Below are 25,532 nucleotides of genomic sequence, written 5' to 3'. Positions count from 1 at the left end.
AGATCAGCTGGGACCAGAAATTCAGTCAGAGGGAATCACAGCTTTGTCTCCAACAGGAAGTTCAACTCTTAGCCACCGGTATCTTTGTTAGAGGCTTCCTTCTCATCTGCTTTTAATGTATATTCAGTTTGGTGCACTTTCAGAATGAATTACCCAGCAGTGTGATATATTTTTACCTTTACACAATAAACCTTCTCTAAAATGTTGATTGTTTACTTGTTTTAGAGGTATTGACATCACTTTAAGACTGTTCTTTCCCCCTCGGGAAGACAAAAGACGCCGTGGTGTGTGGGGCCTCTGGCTTCTCTCGCCTGAATGAACGCTGGTATGTGCTCTGTACTTGCAGGGGGTCACCATTCATTCTTCTAACGCCAGCTAGCAATGTGACCCGGAGCAAGTTTGGCAGCGGGGAAGAAGTCCCAGAATAGTGTTCCTCTTTATCGTTTTTTCAATGACAGAATCAGCTATTAAAGTTTGCTGGTAGCAATCCCATCACAGCTCAGAGCCAAATACAGATCTGTTCTTTTTATAGGCTTCTCATAATCAGAGGAAAACTCTGAGTGAAAGAAGAGAAGGGCAGGCAAACGTCGTCACCCAGAGCTGCTGCAACAGCTGCTGACAGCGAAGGACTCAGATTGAGAGATGATCCATTTACAAAACCCACTTGAATAAGATTAAAACTCCTAAGAACCCTAAAAAATCAAATATTTAGTATTTAGAGGACTTGTATTTGTGCACACAAATAAAATCCGGAAAGATTAACGCTTTAAAAACTTGGAATCAGCTTTGAATCTTTGATCTGCATAAAGATTCAAAGCATGGCTGTGGAGCTACTTCAGACAGTTATCCAGTGACTTCTAAACGTCTGAGAATTAGCGCTTGTGTGTGCACTTCAGTCCACACTGTCTGGTTTAAAATCCACTGTGGGGTTGTACAGAGGTAGTGGGCCCCACAGTGGCAAATACACATGACCCTGACTGCATGATTGTAAAGTTCATGAAACCCAATCTCAGAATGAATGAGCAATAAATGCTAATCAGAAATATAAAGACAGTTATCCGTTGACTCTATGGACTTCCCCGTATAATCTCGGGTCATCCAGTTCCATGTTTTTGGTGTTTCAAACTGCAGCTGCTCGACTTCCAAGTGATCTGTCGGAAGGACAACAAGTGTTCCAGCCCAGCTGCATGAGCTGAGGTCATTTTTACACAGTCTTTGAAGGTCTCTGTGAATATGCTCCACAGCAGATTACACATCAAATCAAACCCCATCCTCTGCCTCCAGGTGATCCCCTAAAAACTAAAGGTGACCAGGCTCTGGAAAAGTGTGATGGCCCACATGAAGGTTCAAGGTTCAAGGTTCTTTATTTGTCACATGCATAGTTATACAAGTATAACACACAGTGAAATGTAGCCTGACACGCTCCTCGACATGTGCAAAAAAATTGGGGGGGGGGGGTGTAGAGGAAAAACATTATATATATATATATATATATATATATATATATATATACACACATATAGTATATACATTGGGTGAATGTGCAGTAGTAGCAGCAAGCAGGTGAAACAGGATAGACAATATAAACATATTTAAAATTAAAGGAATTGAAATGTACATTGTGCCTTGGTTTAGAGTGTCTGGAAGAGTCCTGTCTCAGTCAGTTATAGATGATGTGAGAGGGCGGGTGTGTGTGTTTAGGGCACGGATGGCTTGGGGATAGAAGCTCCTCTTGAGTCTCTCTGTCCTTGCCCGGAAGATGCGGAACCTTCTACCAGATTGCAGAAGTTGGAACAGTTTGTTGCCAGGATGGGACGGGTCCTTCAGTATCTGCGCTGCTCTAGTCCGGCATCTCCTGGTGTAGGTGTCCTGAAGCGGGGGGAGAGCAATCCTGCAGCAGCGTTCTGCTGTACGGATCACTCTCTGGAGAGCTTTTTGGTCCTTCACACAGCTGTTCCCAAACCACGATGTCATGTTCTGTGTGAGGATGCTCTCCACAGCGCCTGTACAGACATGAAGGCCATGTCTGAGGGTTCAACTGTGAAGGTTATCTGCCCCAAATTTATTATTTTTTAAATATTTACTTTATTGTTTTTATTATTATTATTTGGAGATGTTTAAAGATGTTTCTGTTATGTAGAACTTTTTTTTAATGATATTTGATATTAATTTTTTTTTTTTTAATGTGGGGGTTTTTTTTGCATTTTTGAATAAGATCCAGACTTTTTAAAATTCCGTTATCTATTATTTTTAGTTACTTTTGGTTTTATGTGTCTTCGTTTTTTTTTTGTTTTTTGTTTTTGTTGTTGTTTGTTTTGGGTGAACTTGACCCTCACAGCTGATTGGTCGGAGTGTGACCAACGCCTTCTGAGCGAGCAGCCAATCGGAGACTGCGCTCGCTGCGGGCCGGTTCCGGTGATCGCAGAGGAGGAGGTCTGTGTCAGTGTGCACAGCTGTCCTTCTCCACCTCACCGAGGAGTCGTGTTAGATTAAAGCAGAGATTCACCGGCTGTGTTTAACACTCGTTTTAAAGAAGAAGAGAATAAAAATGGACCCGCTGGTTGCTGCTATTGATCAGGGCACGAGCTCCACGAGGTTTCTGGTGAGTTTTAGTGAAGTTTCGCTGTTTTCATGTTGTGTTCAGGGCCCGGGAGCAGCTGGGACAGCAGACTACGGAGACTCTGTCCTGTGCTCAGAGGCTTTGGCCAAACAGCTGTAATCGTGGATGAAGTGCAAATCACCACGTGACTTATGTCTGTGTTGTGCTCGGCTCAGAAACGAGCTTGAACATCACGATGATTCTATTTAAACAGAGATTTAAATAGAAAAAGCAACCAGTGGACTGGAGCAGCACATTGACCTGTAGCTTCCACCTGCTTTGGATGGGGTTCAGGTGCATCTACAAAGAGCTAAAATCAGTCCAGCTGAATGATCACTTTGAACAAATTTGGACTTCCTCAACCAGGTCAGCTGGAAAATCGAGCTTTGGCACAGAGCATGAGCAGTGAGGGGCTCAGAGGAGGTAAAAGTGCTGTTGGAGTGCACAGAGAGAAATTCAGATTTGTGGGTTTTTCTGACACGTAAGAGCTTCTACTCATAAATGAATCATAAATGAATTTCTTTTTGGTGCTTGAGATTTAAACGTCCACAGGTGCTGAACTCTCTGAAAATAAAGGCCTTTCCTGTGTCATCATCAGCTGACATAACGGTCGTTCTGAGCAGCAGTAAAACTTTAACCTAACGCCTGATTTTGACTCTTGATCATTTGGCTGCGGATCGACTGCAAAATTGTCACAGAGCCTTTGTTTGTGTATACATGTGTAATGATCTCATAAAAACAAACTTTAATAATAATAATGGATACTTTATTGATCCCCATGGGGAAATTACTTGTTTTTTCTCTGCATTTGACCCATTCACTCAGTGAAGCAGTGGGCAGCCCACTAAGCAGGCGCCCGGGGAGCAGTGTGTAGGGACGGTACCTTGCTCAGGGGTACCTCAGGGTAGCCGTTAAGTGGATTCGAACCGCCGACCTTCCGATCATGGGGCGACCACTTTACCTACTGAGCTATCCCTGCCCCATTACTGCATCTTTACGGTGTTGCATTTGCTACTTTGTGGTCCTCCGTCATGGTGTTACTCCAGAACATAGATTCATAACATCCTAGAGGGTCTCAGTTGGATTCAGGTCTGGAGAATGTGAGACAAAGGCATCAGCGCCTCCATCATCCAGGAACTGCCTGCACACTCCGGGTACATGAAGCCAGGGATTGCCCTGCACAAACAGGAGGTCTGAGAACCTGGCATGTAACAGAAGTCAGGGTGCTGTTGGCTAGCACGTGGAGGCCTGCGTGACCCTCCAAGGATACGCCTCCCCAGACCATCACTGACTCACTGCCAGGCTGGTCATGCTGGATGATGTTACAGGCAGCATAACGCTCGCCACGGTGTCTCCAGACTCTGTGAACCTGCTCTCGTCTGTGAAGAGAAGAGAGCATCAGTGGTGGACCTGCCAGTTCTGGTGTTCTCTGGAAAATGCCAGCCAGGCTGTGAGCACAAGTCCCACTAAAATGCCCTCATGTGACCCTCACAGAGTATCTGATATCTCAATCAGAGACATGCCTCTGACTCTGGCAGTACTCCTCCTGATCCGCCTCGCATTAATAAGCAGATAGCATCCCTGCTGCTGGGTCTACTCCACGCTCCTGACACTGTGCCTGGAGACACGGCAAACAATCGGCTTCCCAACTGGACGCGAGTTTAGAAATGAGTACATGAGATGGAGCGCTCAGGGTGAGCAGTTTGGAGGCAAAATTAGAGAGGGAAGGCTGAGATGTTTGGATGTGTGCGGAAGAGGGAAAGGAGGAAGAGGAGGTTCACAGATGCTGAGGGTTGGGTGAGGGATGGGGTGAGATGGAGGGAGGTTATCTGCTTTGGCGACCCCAGAGGAGCGCAGCCAAAAAGAGAAGGAGAAGACCTGGAGACTTTGATATCCCTGACGTTTACCTGACTTTTAGTTATGCTCTGATGATCCAGCGTTCCCTTCCTTTTTTTGAGGTGTCATTAACAGTCAGAAGGGCAGAATGCATGTCTAAGCTGTGGGTGGATGATTGAGAATCAGCCCTAGAGTCAGCAGCTGACAGTGGAGTTGAAATCAAGATGAGGAACTCAGAAGAGAAGCAGCTTTATTGTTTTATTTGTGTATTTGTCACAGATTGGGTCTGTGGGTGCAGAGGATGTTGTTTTATATGCTTATTAGTTTTTGAATCAGTGAGCGTGGCCCCGTCCTCTGTGGGACCGCAGCACTGATTGAAATTTGCAACGATCAGTATTTGTGAGGTCACATTTTTTTTTTGGGAGCAGGTAAAAAAAAACAAGTTCAGACTGAGTTCAGTTCTCATCAGTTTTCAGTAAGCGTGATGATTCAGACTTTTAACACTGATGGTGCAACTGAACTAAGATGACATCAGACATCCTCCTTGCATCAATGCTCTCTCTTTTTACAGGCTTAGTTTGTTCCTGTTAGATTTCCAGTGTAAAGTAAGTCAGGAAGTCTAAAGTTTAGACTTTAGGGTTGAAACTACTCTTGGATCACATGTCCTAAAAGCGTAACAAGGATTTCCTGTAGCTGAGTGAACGCACGGTGAGAGGAGGGTGGTGCTGCACGGAGCTTTATCCTATTACTTAATCAGAAGAAACGCTGACTTCTGTCTGACTGCAGGTGACAGGGAAAGTCCTGCCTCGTGTTAATTCCCTTCTTCTCTACAATACTCTGGCAGCACCCAGAGGCGATCGAGCCAGTGATCAATATCGTCTTTCCACTCCTCAGTGGGTGGAAGGAAAAACATAACTGGAAAAATTAAACTGTGGCAGCTTTAATTTGCTCCCTAATTAAATGAAGCTTTTAATATTTCTGTTCCTGCTTCTAATGAGCTGTGTTTCTCTGCAGGTGTTCAACGCAAAAACAGCTGAACTGATCAGTCACCACCAAGTAGAGATCAACCAGAGTTTCCCCAAAGAGGGGTGAGTGACTCGAACTTCAAATTATCACAATTAGACACTGTGTGTATCCACCATATTGTCCTGGTGCAACAGATTGCACACCTATGTGCAGTATTTATTATCTCTGCACACCCAGCCTGAGATCCGTGTTGCTTGAATAGTTGGTGGAATAACAGGATGCTTTGCACTTCAAGTCTTTGTGCACTCACAGGAGTCCAGTTTTCAGGTGACGGCTCAGTTGTCTACTGAGGCCGAAGCTGGTAAAACAAAAAAAACAATGCCATCAGGAAGCTGATGATAAAAACGCTGTCCTTTGATCAAATGTTACTCATTCAGCTGTGAAGCAGAGAGCAGAGGAGAGAAACTAATCACAGAGATTCATCACACTGGGCCTTCAATCAAATATGTGCACACGCTGAAGATAAAGAGCAGAAATACAGGAGTTTAGTTTTTATGTTTCATTTTTTTAAATGTTGGTTTCTTTGGGGATGTGCAGTTTGAATGTTCTTGAGAAAGCTGCAAGCCGTTGTTGAAAGGCACCGTGGCACAAAGTAAACACACTTCCATTCATTTTTGGCAACGCTGCGGTCAGGGGACTGCGAGGGCCACTGTAAAAGCTTCAGCTTGTCTTTCTCTGGGAGTAGTTCACAGATTATCCTTTGAGCTGTTGTCCATTTTATTTCACCTGCATGTCTGATAGCAGGGCATGTTTGTTAACAGCAGATATTTCCACCTGCATGCCTAACAGTTGAAAAATAAAAAAGTCTGTCCACATCACTTCCTGCCCACTTCTCTGAAACACCTCTGTCTCATCCACATACTGGTTTTCAGTAATGCACTGGCTGACTTTTTTGATGTGATAGCAGTTAAGTTTACCTGCTCATCCATATAGAGGCTAAAGCTTCTTCCTGCAGTCACATTGAGTTTCCTTTGTAGTCAGCAGACCGGCAGGTTTCTTATCCTTCAAAATCTCATTCGGACCGCCACCGTTTATCACTTTGATTCACATATTTTCACTTACCAATATAATATAACCCAATGAAAATAGCTCAAACCTGTTAATATTCTTTCTTCTGAATTTTAACTCTTGCTTTATATAGGAGTCTTTCGCAGTTGCACAGATATGTGTTGATAGAACTGTAAAGCTTGTAACAGCAGCACCTCCCCCCTCCTCTGGTGTCTTTTTAACAGGCTACTAAGTTACAGTTTAACCACCTTTTAATCACATAACTTTATTTGATATGTAACAAACTGAGTCTAAGGTCCAGGTTTTATTTCATTTTTGTTCCTAACAAGCTGGCATGTGTGACCCGGTACAAGAGACAGACTGACCGGCTGTACTGCAGATCCAGAACACCCAGACAGAAATTACAGCAGGCTGTAAACTTAAGGTGTTTTCTTCCTGAATGCAAATCTCACAAAGCTGCAGGTGATCATTCGGGCCGTGGAACCATGGAAACATCTACAAGCGAGACTTTTTCTCTGTTAATGAAGTCGGCTTTTTACAACCTTATAATGTAGAAAAAATTAAGGATTTCTGTCAGAAGAAGTTCTAACATGCACGTCTACAGGTTAGACAGTTATAACAATGTCTTTACAGGTCTGAGTAAAAAATCAGAAAACTACAACTCATCCAGAGTGAAGTGGATAACTCCCTTTGTTAAACCACTGCATTGGCTTGGGTCTGGCTGGTGTGCCAGATCATAGTTTTTAAAATGCTTCTATTGGTCTATAAAAGCAGTAAATAGGCTTCCCAGATTTTAATTTGATCTTGATTATCATGTTTTTCATAAAAATTTGAAGCACTCTGGATTTTCACATCCTGAAAAGTCTCAAAACTTCATCTGTCGCAGATTTCAAACAGGTTTTAAACATGCACGCGTGTGTTTTCTGTGTGTTTGCGTGTTGGCCAGATGGGTGGAGGAGGACCCGCGGGAGATCATGCAGTCTGTTCACGAGTGCATTGAGAGGACCTGTGAGAAGCTCTGCAAGCTCAACATCGACGTCTCCAACATCAAAGGTAGGACGCTGACGGTGGAAGACGGGGTAGAAAATGAGGGCATCGGGGCAAATTCATTGAAATTTATCCTTTTTTTTGTTTTCAGCGGTGGGAGTGACCAATCAGAGAGAGACGACCCTGGTTTGGGACAAAGACACCGGCGAGCCGCTCTACAACGCCATCGGTGAGAGCATCAGCATCAGTATTTTTGGATTTCTACATCGGTGTCAGACTCACCGAGCTGTAAAAAAGTGGATTGTGTAATGTGGGAAACGACTCGGGGCATGACTTGATTACATCAGGTTGAAGCATCCTGTGTCGTGTCTGTTCCTGCCCCGCCAAAAACCATCAGAGCTGTGATCCAGCAGCAGCCACTCCCACTCACACAGGCTTTCAGTTTAAAAAGCCAGTTTAAAAAGCCAGTTTATCAGCGAGCTCTTCAGTCCCCTGATTCGACTGGGGGGTGTTGTGTCAGCTGTTCACTGATCAGAGCACTGCTTGAGCTATGAACAGCCAACAAAAGCTAGCAAAGTTTTTTTTTTTTTTTAACAAAATGTTAGTGCTTAACTTCTCACAGCAGGAGAAAAGGCACCGCAAAGCAATTTTCTTCAAAAGGTGTGTCACCTTCATATTATTTAATCAGGTTTTGGGCCAAAAAGTGAACGCAGATGTTTTTATGTGGCTTTTTTATGTCTAATATCCCCGTTCATGCTGGAAAATAACCTGCAGTTAACAGGATTTACAATGGAGTCATATATAAAATAAATTCAGTTCACTTTTCTTCATATAACACCAAATCACCACAGCAGTTGCCTCAATCTCTCTATATTGTGAGGTAAAGACCTCACAGAGAAACCCCCTACAATCATACCACCCGCTGTGAGCACGCACATGGTAACAGTGGGGAGGGAAAACTCCCTTTTAACAGGAACAAATCTCTTCAATCTAAATACCAGCAATCACTTTTTGCCATGACAACAATGACAATGTGTAGAATGGTAGTAAAAATAAGTCCAAATTCATTGTGTCAGTTTGTCGCTGTGACCAGAAGCTGACAGACAGATGTTGTTAAATCCAGTTTTCCTGGTTTTTGGTGTTATTAGTGGGTCTGATGATATAACCTGATTTCAAACTGTTTTTAGCAGCTATCTTATTGATATGCTCTGTTTGGGATAATTTACTATCTATTTGCAGTTTGCAATAATTTGAAGTTTAAGTCGGGCTCTCAGATTAATGTTAGCCATTTTCAAAAAATGCACCACAGCATCATCAGACAGAGGTGCAGAACTCCCATATCCAAGTTAGGTTGAAAATTAAACAGAAGTTAACGTGCTGGTTTGCTCATACAAAGTCCACACGGTCTCCTGTTTTGCCTCCTGCGGGATTCACTCTAGCAAAAGTTGTATTTTCAAAGCGGCATTTTACTTTCCTGCTGTGCTTTGTGTGATGAAGCTCAACTGGGGAAAATCCCGACCTGGTTCCACAGCGTGCTCCAGAGTTCATGTGTGAAAACGACCACACAGCTGCACCAGCAGCCTGGCTAGTAGAAGTATATATAATAAAATATCACACATTGAAACCTTAGACAGGAAGGACTCAAGTTTAGCTGGTTAATAGTGACCAATCTTTCAAAATAAAAGCAAGGACATTGTTCACTAATACATTGTGGATGGCCTTGTTCTTCCAGAAAGATGAAAAATAAAGAAGGTAAAATTAGAGTTGGGATTATGCCCATGCCCATTTAAACAAACCCTGGGAACGCTGAGCTGTGAGTCTCATTTCTCATCCATCCTGAAAAAGACCTGGAGCTCTGTTGCCTTGGATCCTCTTTGAGGTTTAACCACAGAATTTAAATGAAGAACAGGTCAGAGGGCTGTAAGGAGCGTGATTAGTTAAACAAAGTTCTTGTGTTGTCTCAAACTTCAGCTGGTCCTCGTCATTCCTGCCATTTCTTTAGAAACTGAGGAAAATGTTTCCTGATTACTCAGTTTTTATTCATTACGCTGAGACCGCCTGGCCTCTGATTAAAGAGTTAGTCTTTATGAAGCTTAGATCTACAACTACATATTGAGGTTGCTGTTTTCTCACAAAACTAATGCCAATGTTTTGGGTTCCCATGTTTGAATCTTTCTCCTCTCCTGCTTTGTGTTTAGTTTGGCTGGACCTTCGTACTCAGTCGACGGTAGAGAGGCTCATTAACAAAGCTCCGGGAAGAAACAAGAACCACCTCAGGGTGAGAGATGATTGATAAGAAATTGGTAACAACTTAATCAGGGCAAGTTGTGTGGGTCAGAGGAACACTTGGGGGTGTAGTAGTGACTTTGTTATCTACTTTGAATCAGAAATCTGATAGAAGGCAGGACTCTTGCTTTCTTTGTTGAAATATCTTTCTGATCTCTGTTTCTATTGTCTTAATCTCCACAGCATAAAACAGGCCTTCCCATCAGCACTTACTTCAGTGCAGTGAAGCTGCGATGGCTGCTGGACAACGTGGACGAGGTGCATGAGGCTTTCCTGAGCCAGCGTGCCATGTTTGGCACGGTGGACTCCTGGATCATCTGGGTAAGACCTGAACCTGTACCTCTACTTCTGTCATGAGTGTGTGATTTGTTCTTTTAACACCCCCACCCCTCCACCCCCCAGTGTCTAACAGGGGGAAAGAACGGCGGGGTCCACTGTACAGACGTTTCAAACGCCAGTCGCACCATGCTCTTCAACATTCACACCATGGACTGGGATCCTGAACTCTGCAGGTGATTCACACTATACCCTGTACACTATAGACTGTATATAAAGGATGGGTGCCACAGCCTATCCAAATGTTTTGGCCACTGCCATGTTGGATTGTGGAGCCAGAGTGACCATATTTGCACGAAGGGCCTGAAAAGCTGTGTTATTGGCTAATGCTAGCTAGCTAGGTTAGCAAACAAACTATATAAGAGCATCAGAGAGCCAACCAATTAGTGTTAATAACATTAAATAACAACTGAATTCATCTGAATTAAATATTAGGTAATAAAAGGCTCCAACAGCACAAACACAGAACAGAGGTCTAGTTCAGGCCGGGTGAAGCCTAGCAAAGAGCTAGCAGCTACAGCTACCTGTGCCGCCATAAATCTGTCAGTCAGAGACGCCACACCCCTAATAATGCAAACTTTATTGCAACTTAAACAGATGAGTGATGCATATGTTATGTCTTTATTTCTGCTGTAAAATTGGATGTTTTGGGGATGGACTACATTTTTAATGCAGTCTCAAGTGGCGGCTAAAGGAACTGCAGTTTTTGGTTTCATGTTTTAGCCATGGAGGTTGCTGCTTAATTGTCACACACAGAATAAAGCATTTAAGGTTATCGTCTGCGTATCTGTTTGCACACTCCAGTAAAAGCTCATTCACTTCCCATTCAGGGAGTTAATGAGCCATCTTTTGTTTTATGCAGTTGGCTGAGCTTTGAAGCAGTGGAAAAAATGCTGCACCAATACATTTTATTTCTTTTGAGTCATAAAAGCACAGAAAGAATGGACTGGTCTTCACCTGATTATTCAGAGTCAGCTCCCCAGCTTTAGTGAGAGAGAAACAAACACTCTGTTTTAGCTCCGTTTTGTCGAACTCCTCCAGATTTAATTTCAGTCATGATTCTTCTTCTTCTTCATCTTGCTGCTCTGCTTAGAGGTTGCTAAAGTGGCTCACGTGCCTTCATGCAGACTTAACCATCCCAGTATCGAAATAATCGGAGTCATATATTCGATTGTAAAAGATTTTACACCGGACATCCTTCCTGTACTGGTGAGGAGCTCTCATGTAGTTTGCTTTTGATTGCTTGTGGTTTGCCCAGGCCAATCCTCGTTGCCCCCTACATTGAGGCTGCAGGTTGCCCTTGGAGACGGGCTGGACGGGCTTAACTTGGCATCCGATCAATGTCTGCCTTGTTTTTAATTGATTTGATTTATATTTAAAGTTTAAAGAAACCTCGTGTGAAAAGCTACATTTTTAAAGTCACATTGTTGCCACTTTCTCCTTTGTTGTCTGTTCTTCCTCATCTGCAGCAATCTGGGGATTAAAACACAGAACAACAGGACAGAAAATAGAACAAAGACCTCATCAAAAAAAAAGAAAAACTATAAGTGCCTTTGTGTTTGTTTTTATTATGAACCTACAACCTCATGACAGACTCCTGCTATGCTCCTTTCAGGTACTTTGACATCCCGATGGAAATCCTGCCCAGCGTCAGAAGCTCGTCTGAGATATACGGCTGGATGGTGAGCTCAGATACGCCTCACAGCACGCTGTGTGTTTGTTTCTGTGACACCATTTGTGTTTTGAGGTCACAAACCTGAAACAACCTTTTTTTTCCCTCTACAACTCAAAGAAGAGATATGTGAAATCTGTGCAACCTGATACCGACACGAACCATAAATATTTCTGGTGAATGGTCTCGTTAAATGTTGTTATTACTGTAATGGCTATAAAACTTGATAAGAAGCATCAGGAGAGGTGATAATGTACAGACAGTGTAGATAGTGAAGGTCTGCTGAAGATTTCCAGCTGAACGTTTATTATTCTGATGGATTTATGCTGCACAGTTTTTTCCATACATCCAGATGCATGCATGACTTCATCCAATCCTACATTTTTTAAATTAATTACATTTAAATTAATTCAGTAGATATTTTTCCTACATAAATCATATTAATTAGTGTTTTTAACCTCTTTCCATATAAAGGATAAATGTCACCATGCTGGACTTCTGAAGGTGCATTCCTACATTTCCAACTAAACCTATATGGCTTGGTTAGCAACCTACAGCCACAAACTGTGTGGGTACAGTGTATGCCTAGAATTTCACCAAAACTGGAGCTTAACCTCCTTGGACAGTCTGGAAGTACAAATCAATGCACTGCAGTCGTATTATTGTTGTTCAGATAATTGTATTTAAAATACTCCAAAAAAGAGGGAATTAATGAAGTATATGTAAGTTTCTATTCCAATCTGTACACTTCAAGCTCTCCCCCTCTATCAGAAGAAACTCTCCAAAATATACATTTTCCAAGAATAGATAGTGATCTGACGAAGGGATTAGGGGGACCTATTACTGTAGTAGAGGTACAAGAAGCCATTAAATCCTTAAACACAGGTAAATCGCCGGGCCCTGACGGTTACTCTGCAGAATACTATAAAGCCAATTCTGATCTTATGGCACCGTTGTTGAAAGATATGTATAATGAAGCCTTTTCAAAATGTCAATTACCCAAGACTTTGTCCGAAGCTACTATTTGTTTAATCTTGTAAAAGGACAAGGATCCTCTGTTGTGCAGCAGTTACAGACCAATTTCTCTTTTAAATATTGATTTTAAAATACTATCTAAAATCCTCGCACTTAGGCTACAACGTGTTCTGCCACAAATTATCGCCTCTGACCAGACGGGATTTATGGCCGGCAGGCACTCATATGACAATTCAAGACGCCTCTTGAATATTATCCATACATCGTGCAACTCAATTCCAGAGGTTGTGGTATCTCTTGACGCGGAGAAAGCTTTCGACCGCGTTGAGTGGAGCTTCCTCTATGAGGTGATGGATAGGTTTGGCTTAGGGGCTGACTTTATTCTCTGGGTTAAGCTACTATATTCCTCGCCATCCACCTGTATTCGTACTAACAACAACTTGTCTTTGCCTTTTCCACTTGAGAGGGGCACTAGGCAAGGGTGCCCTCTCTCACCCCTCCTATTCGCCATTGCTATCGAGCCTCTTGCAATATGGCTGCGTTCAGAGGATAGATTTAAAGGCATTACAAGGTTCGGTGTGACCCACAAACTCTCCCTTTATACAGATGATTTGCTCCTGTACATTTCTGACCCTCTAAACTCATTCCCGGTACTTTTTGACATACTGGACCAATATGGTACACTGTCAGGATATAAGCTCAATTATCAAAAAAGCGAGTTGCAACCCCTCAATTCCCTGGCCAGAGCTCTTCCCCACTCAATAGTGCCTTTTAAGTGGACAGAAACCGGATTTAGATATTTGGGGGTTTTTATTTCCTCTTCTATATGTAAAATGATGAGGGAGAATTTTCTATCCCTACTAGAAAATGTTGGGAAAGATTGTGACTGTTGGACTTCTCTACCATTGTCAGTGGCAGGGAGAGTTAACCTGATAAAGATGAGTGTCCTCCCAAAATTCTTGTATCTTTTTCAACATGGCCCGATTCTTCTTACCAAGGCATTTTTTGACAAGTTAGAAAAGATTCTGTCACATTTCATATGGGGAGGGAAACAAGCTAGAATTCGCAAGTCTATTCTTCAGTCCTCTAAAACTGACGGCGGTCTTGGTCTGCCCAATTTTAGACACTACTATTGGGCAGCTAACATACAAAAACTTTTACATTGGGTTCATAACGACCCCCCTGCACCAGCCTGGGTACAAATGGAAACTGCATCTAGCTGTTACTCATTATCATCAATACTCAGCTCACCACTCCCTTTTTCTCCAACCCTTGTTGGGGATAATCCAATAGCTAAGGAAACGGTAACTATTTGGCGAGAGTTCAGAAAATACTTCGGGCTACTTGGACCGTCTTTGCTAACGCCTTTATCAAAAAATTGTAATTTTGCACCTTCAAACACTGATGCGGCCTTTAGGAGTTGGAAAGATAACGGACTTAGGACTGTTAAGGACTTGTACAGTCAGGACACCTTTCTATCTTTTGCTGACCTATCGTCTAAATACAACCTGCCTAATTCCAACTTTTTTCGTTATCTTCAGGCTAGAAATTTTGTAAAAACGCAGTTCCCTCACTTTCCCAATCGGCCTCCAGAAACAAATCTGGATATCATCCTGCAGACGAACCCTCATCAAAACAGACTGATATCAGCCTTGTATAAAATACTAGATGCTTTGGTCCCCAAATCCATTTCTCATATTAAGCTGAGATAGGAGGAAAAGCTACAGACAACCCTGCCAGAACAGCAGTGGGATTCTGCTTTGAAATTGATTCACTCGTCCTCAATTTGTGCTCGTCATGCTTTGATTCAGTGCAAGGTGGTCTATAAAGTACACTATACAAACGCAGAATTATCTAAAATCTATCCAACCATTAGTGATGCCTGTAGCAGATGCGGACTATCGCCTGCCAACCATGTCCACATGTTTTGGTCTTGTTCGAAACTGAGTGCATTTTGGAGGAATATATTCGACACACACTTAGCCAAGCATATGGCCAGACTGTCCCTCCTAACCCACTCTCCGCAATTTTTGGCATTCCTCCCGACTTGAACTTATCTGGTCCCCTCAAACAGGCCCTAGCCTTTACCGCTTTACTGGCTCGGAGGCTTATTCTGTTGAAGTGGAAGCTTCCCCACCCCCCAACTCATGATCATTGGGTGAGAGATGTACTCTTTAACTTAAAGCTGGAAAAACTTAGATTCTCTCTAAAAGGTTCTATTAGGGAATTTAACAAAATCTGGAAATCATTTCTCTTGCTGGTGGACACCATTACTTTACTTCCTGAGTCTGAAGTGAACTGAGCGAAGCTACATTATAATGTGTTTTTTTTTATTTTTATCTTATTTATACCTTATCTATTTGTTTTTCCTTTTGTTTGGTCCTTTCTCTGCTTTTGTTTTCTCTGTTTTTGCTTTGTTTGTTTTTGTTTGTTTGTTTGGTTGCGGGGCGGGGGGGTTGTGGTTGTTGTTGTTTTTTGGGGGTTATGCGTGTTATGTGTATGGGTCCTGAGATGTTGTTGTTTTGGTTTTTTTGTTGTTTTTTTTTGTGTGTGTGGGCAGAGACTGGTTCTCTGCGGTGTCTTGTCTAGTGTGGACCTGGTAGGGGGAGAATTCGGGTTGGGGGGTTGGAGGGTATAATGGACATACCACTGTTCTGAAATCAAGATTGACTTTGCTGTTGCTAACTTTGTATGTCATTGCTGAAATCAATAAAACAAAGTTGGAATAAAATACTCCAAAAAGCTCCCAGAGCACAAACTGTTTAGATAAGGTAACGCAGTATTTCTTCTATATATTTGGACCGCTTGTGTAATTACACACTTGCAGAGGTCCATTTTAAACCCTGTCCATGGCCCTTCAGGGGTGCAGGCACCTCGTCCATGGCCCATGGACTCCTCATCAGTAATAGTTTTTTTTTTCTGTGCAAATGCACGTGTTACATGTGTGTTGTGAATCACAACACAGAAATATTTTCTGCATGTGTGTGTGTATATAGTATATTTGTGGAGTGTAGGTAGGAGTTCATTGAGTTGTTTAAAATCCCATTCTGTGGCCTCTCCCTGATAAACATCCTGATAAGAAGCCGTGCGGCTCTTATCTCATCTCCCGACAACATCATTGACTTTAATGTCGAAGCTTTTTTATGCAACGTGCTCTATGGACTGAGGTCCAGAGATCAGCTGAAGCAGCTGTTTGTTTCTCTCTCTCTGCCTCATTGATCGGATCATTTTTCTTTTTCTTTTTTTGCCTCTACATGTATCTTTCCATGCAGGACCGACCTCTTTAATGACTGGAATTAATGAATAAATAATCAGTTCTGATAAAACTAGAAAGGGTTCAGTTAGGTTAAAATAATAAAAGTATCCTATGCTCACTTTGACGCTTGTGGAGCTTTTATTAAACTGTAATTACCACTGATAACTCAGTGTGATGCATACTTGGCTACAGGGCCACGAGTCTGATTCCCTGCACAGCAAACGGCCTCCTGCTTCATCCTAAAGGTTTTCATATCATTCTTTGTGTCGCACTGAGCTCAGCGGTCATTTATCCAGAATCTAAACATGTCCACATTTCTGTCTCCTAACCAGAAATCCGGCTCACTTGCAGGAGTTCCAATTTCAGGGGTAAGAGCTTTTCCCTCTTATGCAACTTTGTTTAATGAGTCACATCTGTCTGTGTTCCGCTGCGAGGCTGTCGCTGTGCTGGAGCAACGCATGGCTCCCTCCCACTTTTTTTTTTCTGAGTAGAGACCATTTCGCTCGACCAATGAAAAATCTGCCCTGTGACACCTCAGAATCAGCTGATTTGTTTTGTATGTAATGAAGCCAAGCAAAAGCGGTATCTTCACACTCTCTTTCACAGTTCAGGCCCGCCAAGTACACGTGGGTGGGTCTGAACTAGCTGCATAAGTACAGGAGACGTCAGCAAGACCAGTTCAGGGCTGCAAAACACATTTAAGCTGCAACCAAATCAATTTAAAAGGAAAATAACCGTCTCTGAGCATCAGCATCATCTGAGGTCTGTCGTAGTTTGAATGAGCTGCAGCAGTTTCATCTCTGTAGAGTAGAGGAACAGAAACAAGCATTGGTATCCTGGTTGTTTGATCTGTTTTCTCATAATTCCCTTGAAACTTAAAAAGTGCATCCTGGGTACATTTTAATGGTCATATCACTATGTAGTTTAGTGGGGTAGATCAGAAACACACTGTAGCATATGGAAGGTCCCCTTTTCAAAAGGTCATTTTCTGGCTGTGGGTTTAAAATTATGTTAACTGCTGGGTTGGAGCTTCCAGGGTGAAGCAGATATGTTTGCGGTTGTATCCACTCATCTATGACTGTTTACACGTCCTACTTGATCTGTCAGTGTCTCGGTGACCAGTCGGCTGCTCTGGTTGGTCAGATGTGCTTCAACGAAGGCCAGGCCAAAAACACGTAAGCACTCTGCTCCCTTCTTTATCACGGTGACGTCAATTCATTGTTTTTCTATGTTCAATACAGAGATTGTGTTTTTTCAACTTGACAAAATACATTACATGACATTTGAGGCTGTTAATAAATATCATCATAGGGATATGTGGACTGGGTTAAATTGCACTACACTGATACGATTGAGTTCTCTTCAAATGTGTCTCTACTGTGTTTCAGTAAATTGTAAAGTCGCTATTTTCACTCTAAAGAAAGGTAGTACTTAGTAAACTGTAGCAGTTAACATACAAATCTATCAGTTTATAACAAAACGCTAAGTCAGTGGATTTAATCATCGCTCAGTGCCTGCTCAATCAACTGAGTAATCTCCCCACCTCCTGATTCACCAACTCTGTGAGATAGAAGTCACAGTAACTAACCCAAGAAAGGTGCTTGATTGGAGTCAGAAAGAGTACTCATTTCTTTATTTTTGTCCCCCGATTTCTGTTCCTGTTGCTAAGGTGTGTTTTAACCCAAACCACCTGCTTTCTCTAAATCTAACCAGCGAGTGGAAGTGGACATGAAACGTAAAACAAATATACCCAGGTTGGCTGTAAACCTGCTAAAATGTGACACTACAGGCTCTCTGTCCTCCTCATGAGGACTATGCAAATCTGTTAAGTGTGGCGAATATCAAAAATCAAAACACCAGCGCACCCACACTGTAGATGAGTTAACGTCACCAATAAACCAATCGCGTGTCTAACGCTTCTGTTTTATTCTCATGTAAAGGTATGGGACTGGCTGCTTCCTGCTCAGAAACACAGGCACCAAGGTAAGATGTTGTTTTTAAAATATATACAGTGGGGCAAAAAAGTATTTAGTCAGCCACCGATTGTGCAAGTTCCCCCAATTAAAATGATGACAGAGGTCAGTAATTTGCACCAGAGGTACACTTCAACTGTGAGAGACAGAATGTGAAAAAAAAATCCATGAATTCACATGGTAGGATTTGTAAAGAATTTATTCGTAAATCAGGGTGGAAAATAAGTATTTGGTCACCTCAAACAAGGAAAATCTCTGGCTCTCACAGACCTGTAACGTCTTCTGTAAGAAGCTTTTCTGTCCCCCACTCGTTACCTGTATGAATGGGACCTGTTTGAACTCATCATCTGTATAAAAGACACCTGTCCACAGCCTCAAACAGTCAGACTCCGAACTCCGCCATGGCCAAGACCAAACAGCTTTCGAAGGACACCAGGAAAAGTATTGTAGACCTGCACCAGACTGGGAAGAGTGAATCTACAATAGGCAAGCAGCTTGGTGTGAAAAAATCAACTGTGGGAGCAATCATCAGAAAATGGAAGACATACAAGACCACTGATGATCTCCCACGATCTGGGGCTCCACGCAAGATCTCATCCCGTGGGGTCAAAATGATCATGAGAACGGTGAGCAAAGATCCCAGAACCACACGGGGGGACCTGGTGAATGACCTGCAGAGAGCTGGGACCAAAGTAACAAAGGTCACCATCAGTAACACACTACAACGGCAGGGAATCAAATCCCGCAGTGCCAGACGTGTTCCGCTGCTGAAGCCAGTGCATGTCCAGGCCCGTCTGAAGTTTGCCAGAGAGCACATGGATGATACAGCAGAGGATTGGGAGAATGTCATGTGGTCAGATGAAACCAAAGTAGAACTTTTTGGTATAAACTCAACTCGTCGTGTTTGGAGGAAGAAGAATACTGAGTTGCATCCCAAGAACACCATACCTACTGTGAAGCATGGGGGTGGAAACATCATGCTATGGGGCTGTTTTTCTGCCAAGGGGACAGGACGACTGATCCGTGTTAAGGACAGAATGAATGGGGCCATGTATCGTGAGATTTTGAGCCAAAACCTCCTTCCATCAGTGAGAACTTTGAAGATGAAACGAGGCTGGGTCTTCCAACATGACAATGATCCAAAACACACCGCCCGGGCAACAAAGGAGTGGCTCCGTAAGAAGCATTTGAAAGTCCTGGAGTGGCCTAGCCAGTCTCCAGACCTCAACCCCATAGAAAATCTGTGGCGGGAGTTGAAAGTCCGTGTTGCTCGGCGACAGCCCCAAAACATCACTGCTCTCGAGAAGATCTGCATGGAGGAATGGGCCAAAATACCAGCTACTGTGTGTGCAAACCTGGTAAAGACCTATAGTAAACGTTTGACCTCTGTTATTGCCAACAAAGGTTATGTTACAAAGTATTGAGTTGTATTTATGTTATTGACCAAATACTTATTTTCCACCCTGATTTACGAATAAATTCTTTACAAATCCTACCATGTGGATTCATGGATTTTTTTTTCACATTCTGTCTCTCACAGTTGAAGTGTACCTCTGGTGCAAATTACTGACCTCTGTCATCATTTTAGGTGGGGGAACTTGCACAATCGGTGGCTGATTAAATACTTTTTTGCCCCACTGTAGTTATTGCTATAACAATTTTAGTGAGAAATATTTCACCCTCTCAGTAATAATTTTCATGTGATCTGTCAGCCTGTGATCTCAGACCACGGCCTGCTCACCACAGTTGCCTACAAACTGGGAAAAGACGAGCCGGCCTGCTATGCCCTCGAGGTGTGTGGTGGCCTCTATTAAATAACTATGATCGGTGACGGCTGTCTGTGCTCTGGTCTGATTTTTGGGATCTGCTTATTTTTTTCTTGTTTCCTGCAGGGGTCGGTGGCCATAGCAGGAGCAGTGGTACGGTGGTTGAAGGACAACATGGGGATGGTGCAGTCGTCCTCAGAGATCGGTACGTGCACTTCACCATTGATTACATTCAGGACTCGGCGCTGGGGTTTGTGCTTGAATATCACGTCTGCTTCCGTCTCCTGTTGTCCTCTCTTTCAGAGAAACTGGCAGCGGCAGTAGGAACGTCGTACGGCTGTTACTTCGTGCCAGCTTTTTCGGGGCTCTACGCCCCCTACTGGGAGCCCAGCGCAAGAGGGTGAGCGAGTCGGCCCAGGCTCATTCTAAACTGAGGAAATCCTTTATGCTTGAACGCTTGTTGAAATGGCTATATTTCTATGTATAACAGTGCATGTGTTAAAAGATCAGCTATGAGCCTGGTGCTGAGCCCTGAGGAACCCCAAAGCTAATGTAGGAAAATCCAAACCCACATTTTGTGCACTCAGCATTAATAATAAACAGGATGGAAGCTGATTATAAACTCTGAGATGACACCCTCACTGGTAATCGAACAGGTGGGCTTTTTTGTCAGGATCTGTTAAGTGACTTATGGAGATGAGCTTCTACAAAACATCTCAGCTGCTCGATATTTAAAGACATTTAGTATATTCACATTCAATTTCAGTTCCTCAAAAGACACATTAACAGAGTTTGGAGGATGCACATTTGGACTCTTTTTAAAACCTTAAATGAAGCTTTTGCTCCTTCTGATGTAAATCCGGTGTTTAGCAATCAGATTAGCAGTCTGCTTCTTACTTTTTTAAAATCTGTGTCAAAGTATGAACATGTGGGGAGAGGTTGTTTTAAGATCATGTGATTCTATATCTATTCAATGACAAAAAAACACAAAACACAAGGCCACAAAAACATGACAGAGCTCTGCTGTGCTGCCCAATAACACAGTAGTAAATGTGGAACAGTTTAATGTTTGGTCTCTGTATTAAAGTATTAAAGTTTTGCTTTCTCTGTTTTGCAGCATCATCTGTGGGCTCACACAGTTCACCAACAGGAACCACTTGGCATTCGCTGCTCTGGAGGCCGTCTGCTTCCAGACCAGAGAGGTGAGCCTCCTCTTCTCATCTCTAGAACGAGAAGATACACAAGAGTGTAACCGGGCTATCACTAAGCATTGATCACATAGGTGTAACGTGAGTTTATGATACATACAGGTTTGCTTACTGAACACTATATCAGAGCATGGTAGTATTTCAGCTAGGCTGAATTTCAGATGCAACAAGAGTTAACAAAGAGGGGTTAGAGACAGGTTTCATCGTAGTTGAATTGAAGTGTGTGTGCGTGTGTGTGTGTTAGATTCTTGATGCAATGAATCAGGACAGCGGGGTCCCTCTGACGCAGCTTAAGGTGGACGGAGGGATGACGTCAAACAGATTACTGATGCAGCTGCAGGCCGACATCCTCTGCATCCCTGTAGGTACGACTACTAAACGCACACACACTCAGAGTAACTCTGTGTTTTAAAATCGAGGAACTGGTGACACGAGGCTGAACCTTAACCTTAAACTGTCCATTCTGATATTTGACCCATTTAAAACAAACACTTTGATATACAGGTCGAAGGTAAAGGCAGAAATGTACCTGTGCTAACCAGTTAAACATGAATTGACTTTACACGCACATATCTTCCTGTTCATTAGAATACTTTGCCAGCATTGTGTAAGTGGATGATTTTATCACCTGTAAGATGTTTCCCATCAAAGCTGAACAGCTGCTCCTTTTGATTGTTAGATACTTTACTAGAGACTCTAATGACCGTTTGGTTCACTGTGACAAGTTTAGTCACATGTAGAAATGACAAAATGTCCTCACTGTCTGATGGTAAAGATTATTCTTTACTCACAGTCTGCACTTTTGAAAAAACAATCAGGCACTATCTGGATGATAGATCTGACTAGTAACACACAAAAAAACAAAAACAGCAGCACTACTCCCCTGAGTAGTTTGGACATTTTACAAAACCACAACATGACCTCATGAACTGAAGATATATTAAAAACCAGTGTAGCACTAAAGGTTTTTTGGTTTTGTTTGAACATTTGCCTATGTTCTGCTTTAATTTCTGTAACTTAGGTGTCAAAGTACCTAGTTAATTTCCAATAGCTGACTAGAAGATTTTATTTTAAAGAAAATAACTCTTTAAAAAGTCTGGCTGAAGTCCTCAAACTACATGGAAGCTTTTATTTTGAAAATACAACATGGCTGATGTCAACCTGATGACTTCCTGCAACTAACTTTTAAAGAAATTTAAAAAACAAATCACTGACTTGAAGATTTCACCAAAAATATTATGAAAATGAAGAATTTTTGCATTTAAATAGCAACCAGAATACAGGAAGTGATGAGCCTGATCGCTCTCAGGGGGAACATGTCTCTCTGTCACTCTCTAACCGTCCGTCTTACGTTGCTCCAGTTCGACCCACCATGTCCGAGACCACAGCTCTTGGTGTAGCCATGGCGGCGGGGGCAGCAGAGGGCGTAGGCGTATGGAGCCTGAGTCCCGGTCAGCTCCCACATGTCACATCTGAGAGATACGAGCCTCAGATAAACCCTGAGGGTAAGACTGTGAGAGTGAAAAGCTTGCAATGGGATCATATGACATACATGACACAGGACATACAGCAGATAATAGAACACAGAGCAGGATGGCCTCGAGTTTTGGTTAATGTTATGCAGCACAATGTAATTTAGAATTTACAGTGTCAGCCGTTGTTTCTGTTTGTCCAGATGCTGTTAAACATTTACAGTGAAATAAAACACTGTGTAAAACATTAATTTCCCATTTAATAGATTAAAGTGAACTTAAAGTTGTTTTTTATCCTGTGACAGCAACATGCTGCAAGAGTCAACATAACTGATGGTTGATTGGCTGGCTCCTCCCCCCTTCAGGCGCATGATGGTGTTTTTCTTTGTGCAGAGAAAATGTTCCTTATTTTACCATCAGCTTTAAAATTAGCAGATATATTCAGATGTGTTTATTTTTCAAGTAATGTAAATGTTCTTTTGTTATTTGCTGGGCAGTAAAATTCAAAACAGTGTCTCTCTGTGCTGTTTTGTGGTCTTTGCTTTGCAATGGCATCAAATGTGAATATCTTAGAAATATTTGTGTAGCTTATTATTTTTACACAGCTTCAGCTTTAAATCAGTTTTGACTGAATCTGTAATCTCAGTGTTTTCCACTCAGTGACTTTTAGGTGTAATTTGCTGCATTTGGTGGATGTTACTATGACGACATGACTTACACTTGTTTCCTCGTCACAAACAGAGAGCGAGTACCGCTTCGCTCGCTGGAAGAAGGCCGTCCAGAAAGCCATGAACTGGGAGACCACAGAGCCCTGCTACAACGGCAGCGGTAAGCCACTGCATGCAGGAAGTGACTTCAGCTGTTAACTGTTTCATTGTTGGAGAATTTCCCCCTCACTCACTCACAATCTCCTCACTTACTGACAACAGGTTTAGGAAAGAATATGAACGGCGCACCCTGGGGGGTCCATCCCAGCCCTCCCCCCAGCAGAGTGGACCACTAAGGTCCGACATTTGCCGCTGCATGCCGTGTGTGACACTTGAGTTTCGACTTGGGGCATGTTTACATATTAAAGGCTTTACTAACACGGTGTGTTCACGGCTTTAACCGACACAGATGTCCTCACTCGTTAGAAACTAATTTAAGGCGGAACTGTTCTGTTCATATTTATTCTGCTAGAGCAGCTTTGCATGATTCTTGGTTCAAAGTAATCCTTCTCTAGCTCATGCTTGGACAACAAGCTGTTTTAGCCCCTCCCCCTTTAAGCCAGCTGCCTTCCTACTGGCTGTCCTTATAAGCAGAATGGTTGAACAACAAGTGAGCAGAGCTTCTGATTTTCCATCTCTCTGACATCATAGAGATCAAAGAATAGAAAAAACTGTGTGACACTGACTGTTTAAAACAGCCTGCATAACATGAAATAAGTTGAAGCAAAATAGGTCAAATTAATGATACTTTTAATCCTTCCTAAAGTTGTAAACAGAATGTGAGGAAACAACGCTACAACTGAATTTCCATAAATCTTTTTCTGTCATGTTAACAGGAATTACGTGCTACACTGGCTCACTGCACCACCCTGTGGTTCTTAGTGGTATTACATGACAGTACATTTCAATTTCACCTGATATTCTTGCAATACAACACCACAGTCGTCTCGTACGTAATGTCTTAGCGGTTAATTCTTCACATTCTGTTGTTTTTTTTATTTGTGTTAGAAGGTTTTAGAGTCTTTGACAAAGTTGGGTTTTTTTTTTGCAAAACCTACATTTCAGATAAATTAAATCTGAGTCAGACCAGCCTGGTTGTGTGTGGGCATGCGACTGCAGTTATTCTTGTATGCCTCTACCAAGGAAGTCTTTTAGGATTCTTTTCTAAAACAAGATAGGTCAAAGTTAAAACGCTGGCTTCATTTGTTTACAGATAGATCTACATATACTTTCAGGTGGTATTCAGGAACTCACTTCCTGTCCCAGCTTTAGCCTTGATGGAGGTATACATTCTCACAATGCTCTGTTTTTCCTGCTGGTAAACCGCAATTGTTTCTATGACTTTTTAAAACGTGTGGAAATCAGGAGATTGCAGATCGCTAAGAGGTTTGTGCTTTAACTTCTAAATCTGCAGCTAAGATGCTAAGTGTCCCACAGAGCTCCTTTGAGTCCACGTTTAGTTTTAATCCTTTTCTTTAAACTAACTGCTTTGCTTCCAGAAAACAAAAGTCTGTCAGTGTTTGTTTGCTCTCTGAGACTCGTTTCTGTTCGCCTCACAGGTCACTCGCAGTAACTTTAAACTGTGTGGAGCCACATTTTGGGGGGAACATGATTGTGGAGTACGGTGAAGACGGGACTGGCGACTGCTCGATCCAGCCTGCGGTCATCTTCAGTGACGTGCAGCCTCTCAAATGCTCTGAACATCCAGCGAGCTTTTCACGAAGAACGACACCACATGCAGCCAGGAACAGTTTCTACACCGTCCAGTTAAAACAAACATGCCTTCAACACAGAGACTGCTGTAACTCCTCACTGCACCCAAAGGGAACACTGGACTTTATTTTGAATGTGTTCTGTACATGATGTTGATGTTTAACCCCCAAACACGGAACAGAAGTCACTCATGGAGGGGACGAGTACTTTTAAGTCAGAAAACCGTCCTTTTAAAAAAGAAAATTCATTGTAATTTACTGCACTTCATTAACTACAATCTGAAAGCCAGCCAATTCTTAACAGCACTTTATAATTTATCCTGTTTGTGGAAAACATTTTTTTTTAATCATTTGATGTTTTGAAGAAACAGGACTTTGACTCCTTTATAATTAATTATAACACTTGATGACCTTTGAAGATCTGAGCTGTGGCACGAGCCATAAATACCTGGAGGATCATTTTCCATGAGACTTAAGCTTGTCTGTGAAAGGGGGAAAACGTGGCGACTGTTAAATCCTGCTGATTTATTACTGCTGTTTGAACCCTTCATATTACCAGGATGCCTCAAAAAGTTGTCCAAGTCAGAATAAACACAAAATGTACTTTTCATGTCTTTTCTGAACACACAGCAGGAAGAACTCTTAAAGACTAAACTCTTGTAGATCTTTAGGAACAGCAGGAGTGACAGGTTTTTATCCTGCAGAAATTTCAG

General features: G+C 42.4%; 1 protein-coding gene across 3 annotated transcripts; it reads left to right on the top strand.

The window, feature by feature from the left end:
* Positions 1 to 2,394: 2,394 nt before the first annotated feature.
* Positions 2,395 to 25,422, top strand: LOC309691246 (glycerol kinase-like). 3 transcript variants are annotated; one of them, XM_082508842.1, is made up of 20 exons: positions 2,396 to 2,602; positions 5,450 to 5,523; positions 7,416 to 7,522; positions 7,608 to 7,685; positions 9,655 to 9,734; positions 9,926 to 10,063; positions 10,145 to 10,254; positions 11,694 to 11,760; positions 16,314 to 16,349; positions 17,089 to 17,156; positions 17,922 to 17,964; positions 19,667 to 19,747; positions 19,847 to 19,925; positions 20,024 to 20,120; positions 20,838 to 20,922; positions 21,173 to 21,293; positions 22,290 to 22,433; positions 23,142 to 23,228; positions 23,330 to 23,404; positions 24,667 to 25,422. In XM_082508842.1, exons 1-19 carry the CDS (start codon positions 2,549 to 2,551, stop codon positions 23,401 to 23,403), a joined length of 1,623 nt encoding a protein of 540 aa, XP_082364968.1. In that variant the 5' UTR covers positions 2,396 to 2,548; the 3' UTR covers position 23,404; positions 24,667 to 25,422. The 3 variants fall into 3 exon arrangements, with proteins under 3 accessions (XP_082364970.1, XP_082364968.1, XP_082364969.1); XM_082508843.1 differs by lacking the exon at positions 23,330 to 23,404 and having other exon boundaries at positions 2,397 to 2,602; XM_082508844.1 differs by lacking the exons at positions 23,142 to 23,228; positions 23,330 to 23,404; positions 24,667 to 25,422 and having other exon boundaries at positions 2,395 to 2,602; positions 21,173 to 21,289; positions 22,290 to 22,427.
* Positions 25,423 to 25,532: the final 110 nt, after the last annotated feature.

Source organism: Aulonocara stuartgranti (genome assembly GCF_965226115.1).
Source record: "Aulonocara stuartgranti genome assembly, chromosome: 16".
Taxonomy (NCBI): Eukaryota; Metazoa; Chordata; class Actinopteri; order Cichliformes; family Cichlidae; genus Aulonocara; species Aulonocara stuartgranti.
This window is presented reverse-complemented; position numbering and strand designations above follow the sequence as displayed.

Bases quoted from the DNA above. Each gene is read 5' to 3' on its own strand.
- LOC309691246 (XM_082508842.1), top strand. From the start codon at position 2,549: ATGGACCCGCTGGTTGCTGCTATTGATCAGGGCACGAGCTCCACGAGG. The intron at 17,157-17,921 runs GTAAGCACTCTG...TCTCATGTAAAG, and splicing joins GAAGGCCAGGCCAAAAACAC to GTATGGGACTGGCTGCTTCC. The intron at 20,121-20,837 runs GTGAGCGAGTCG...TCTGTTTTGCAG, and splicing joins TGGGAGCCCAGCGCAAGAGG to CATCATCTGTGGGCTCACAC.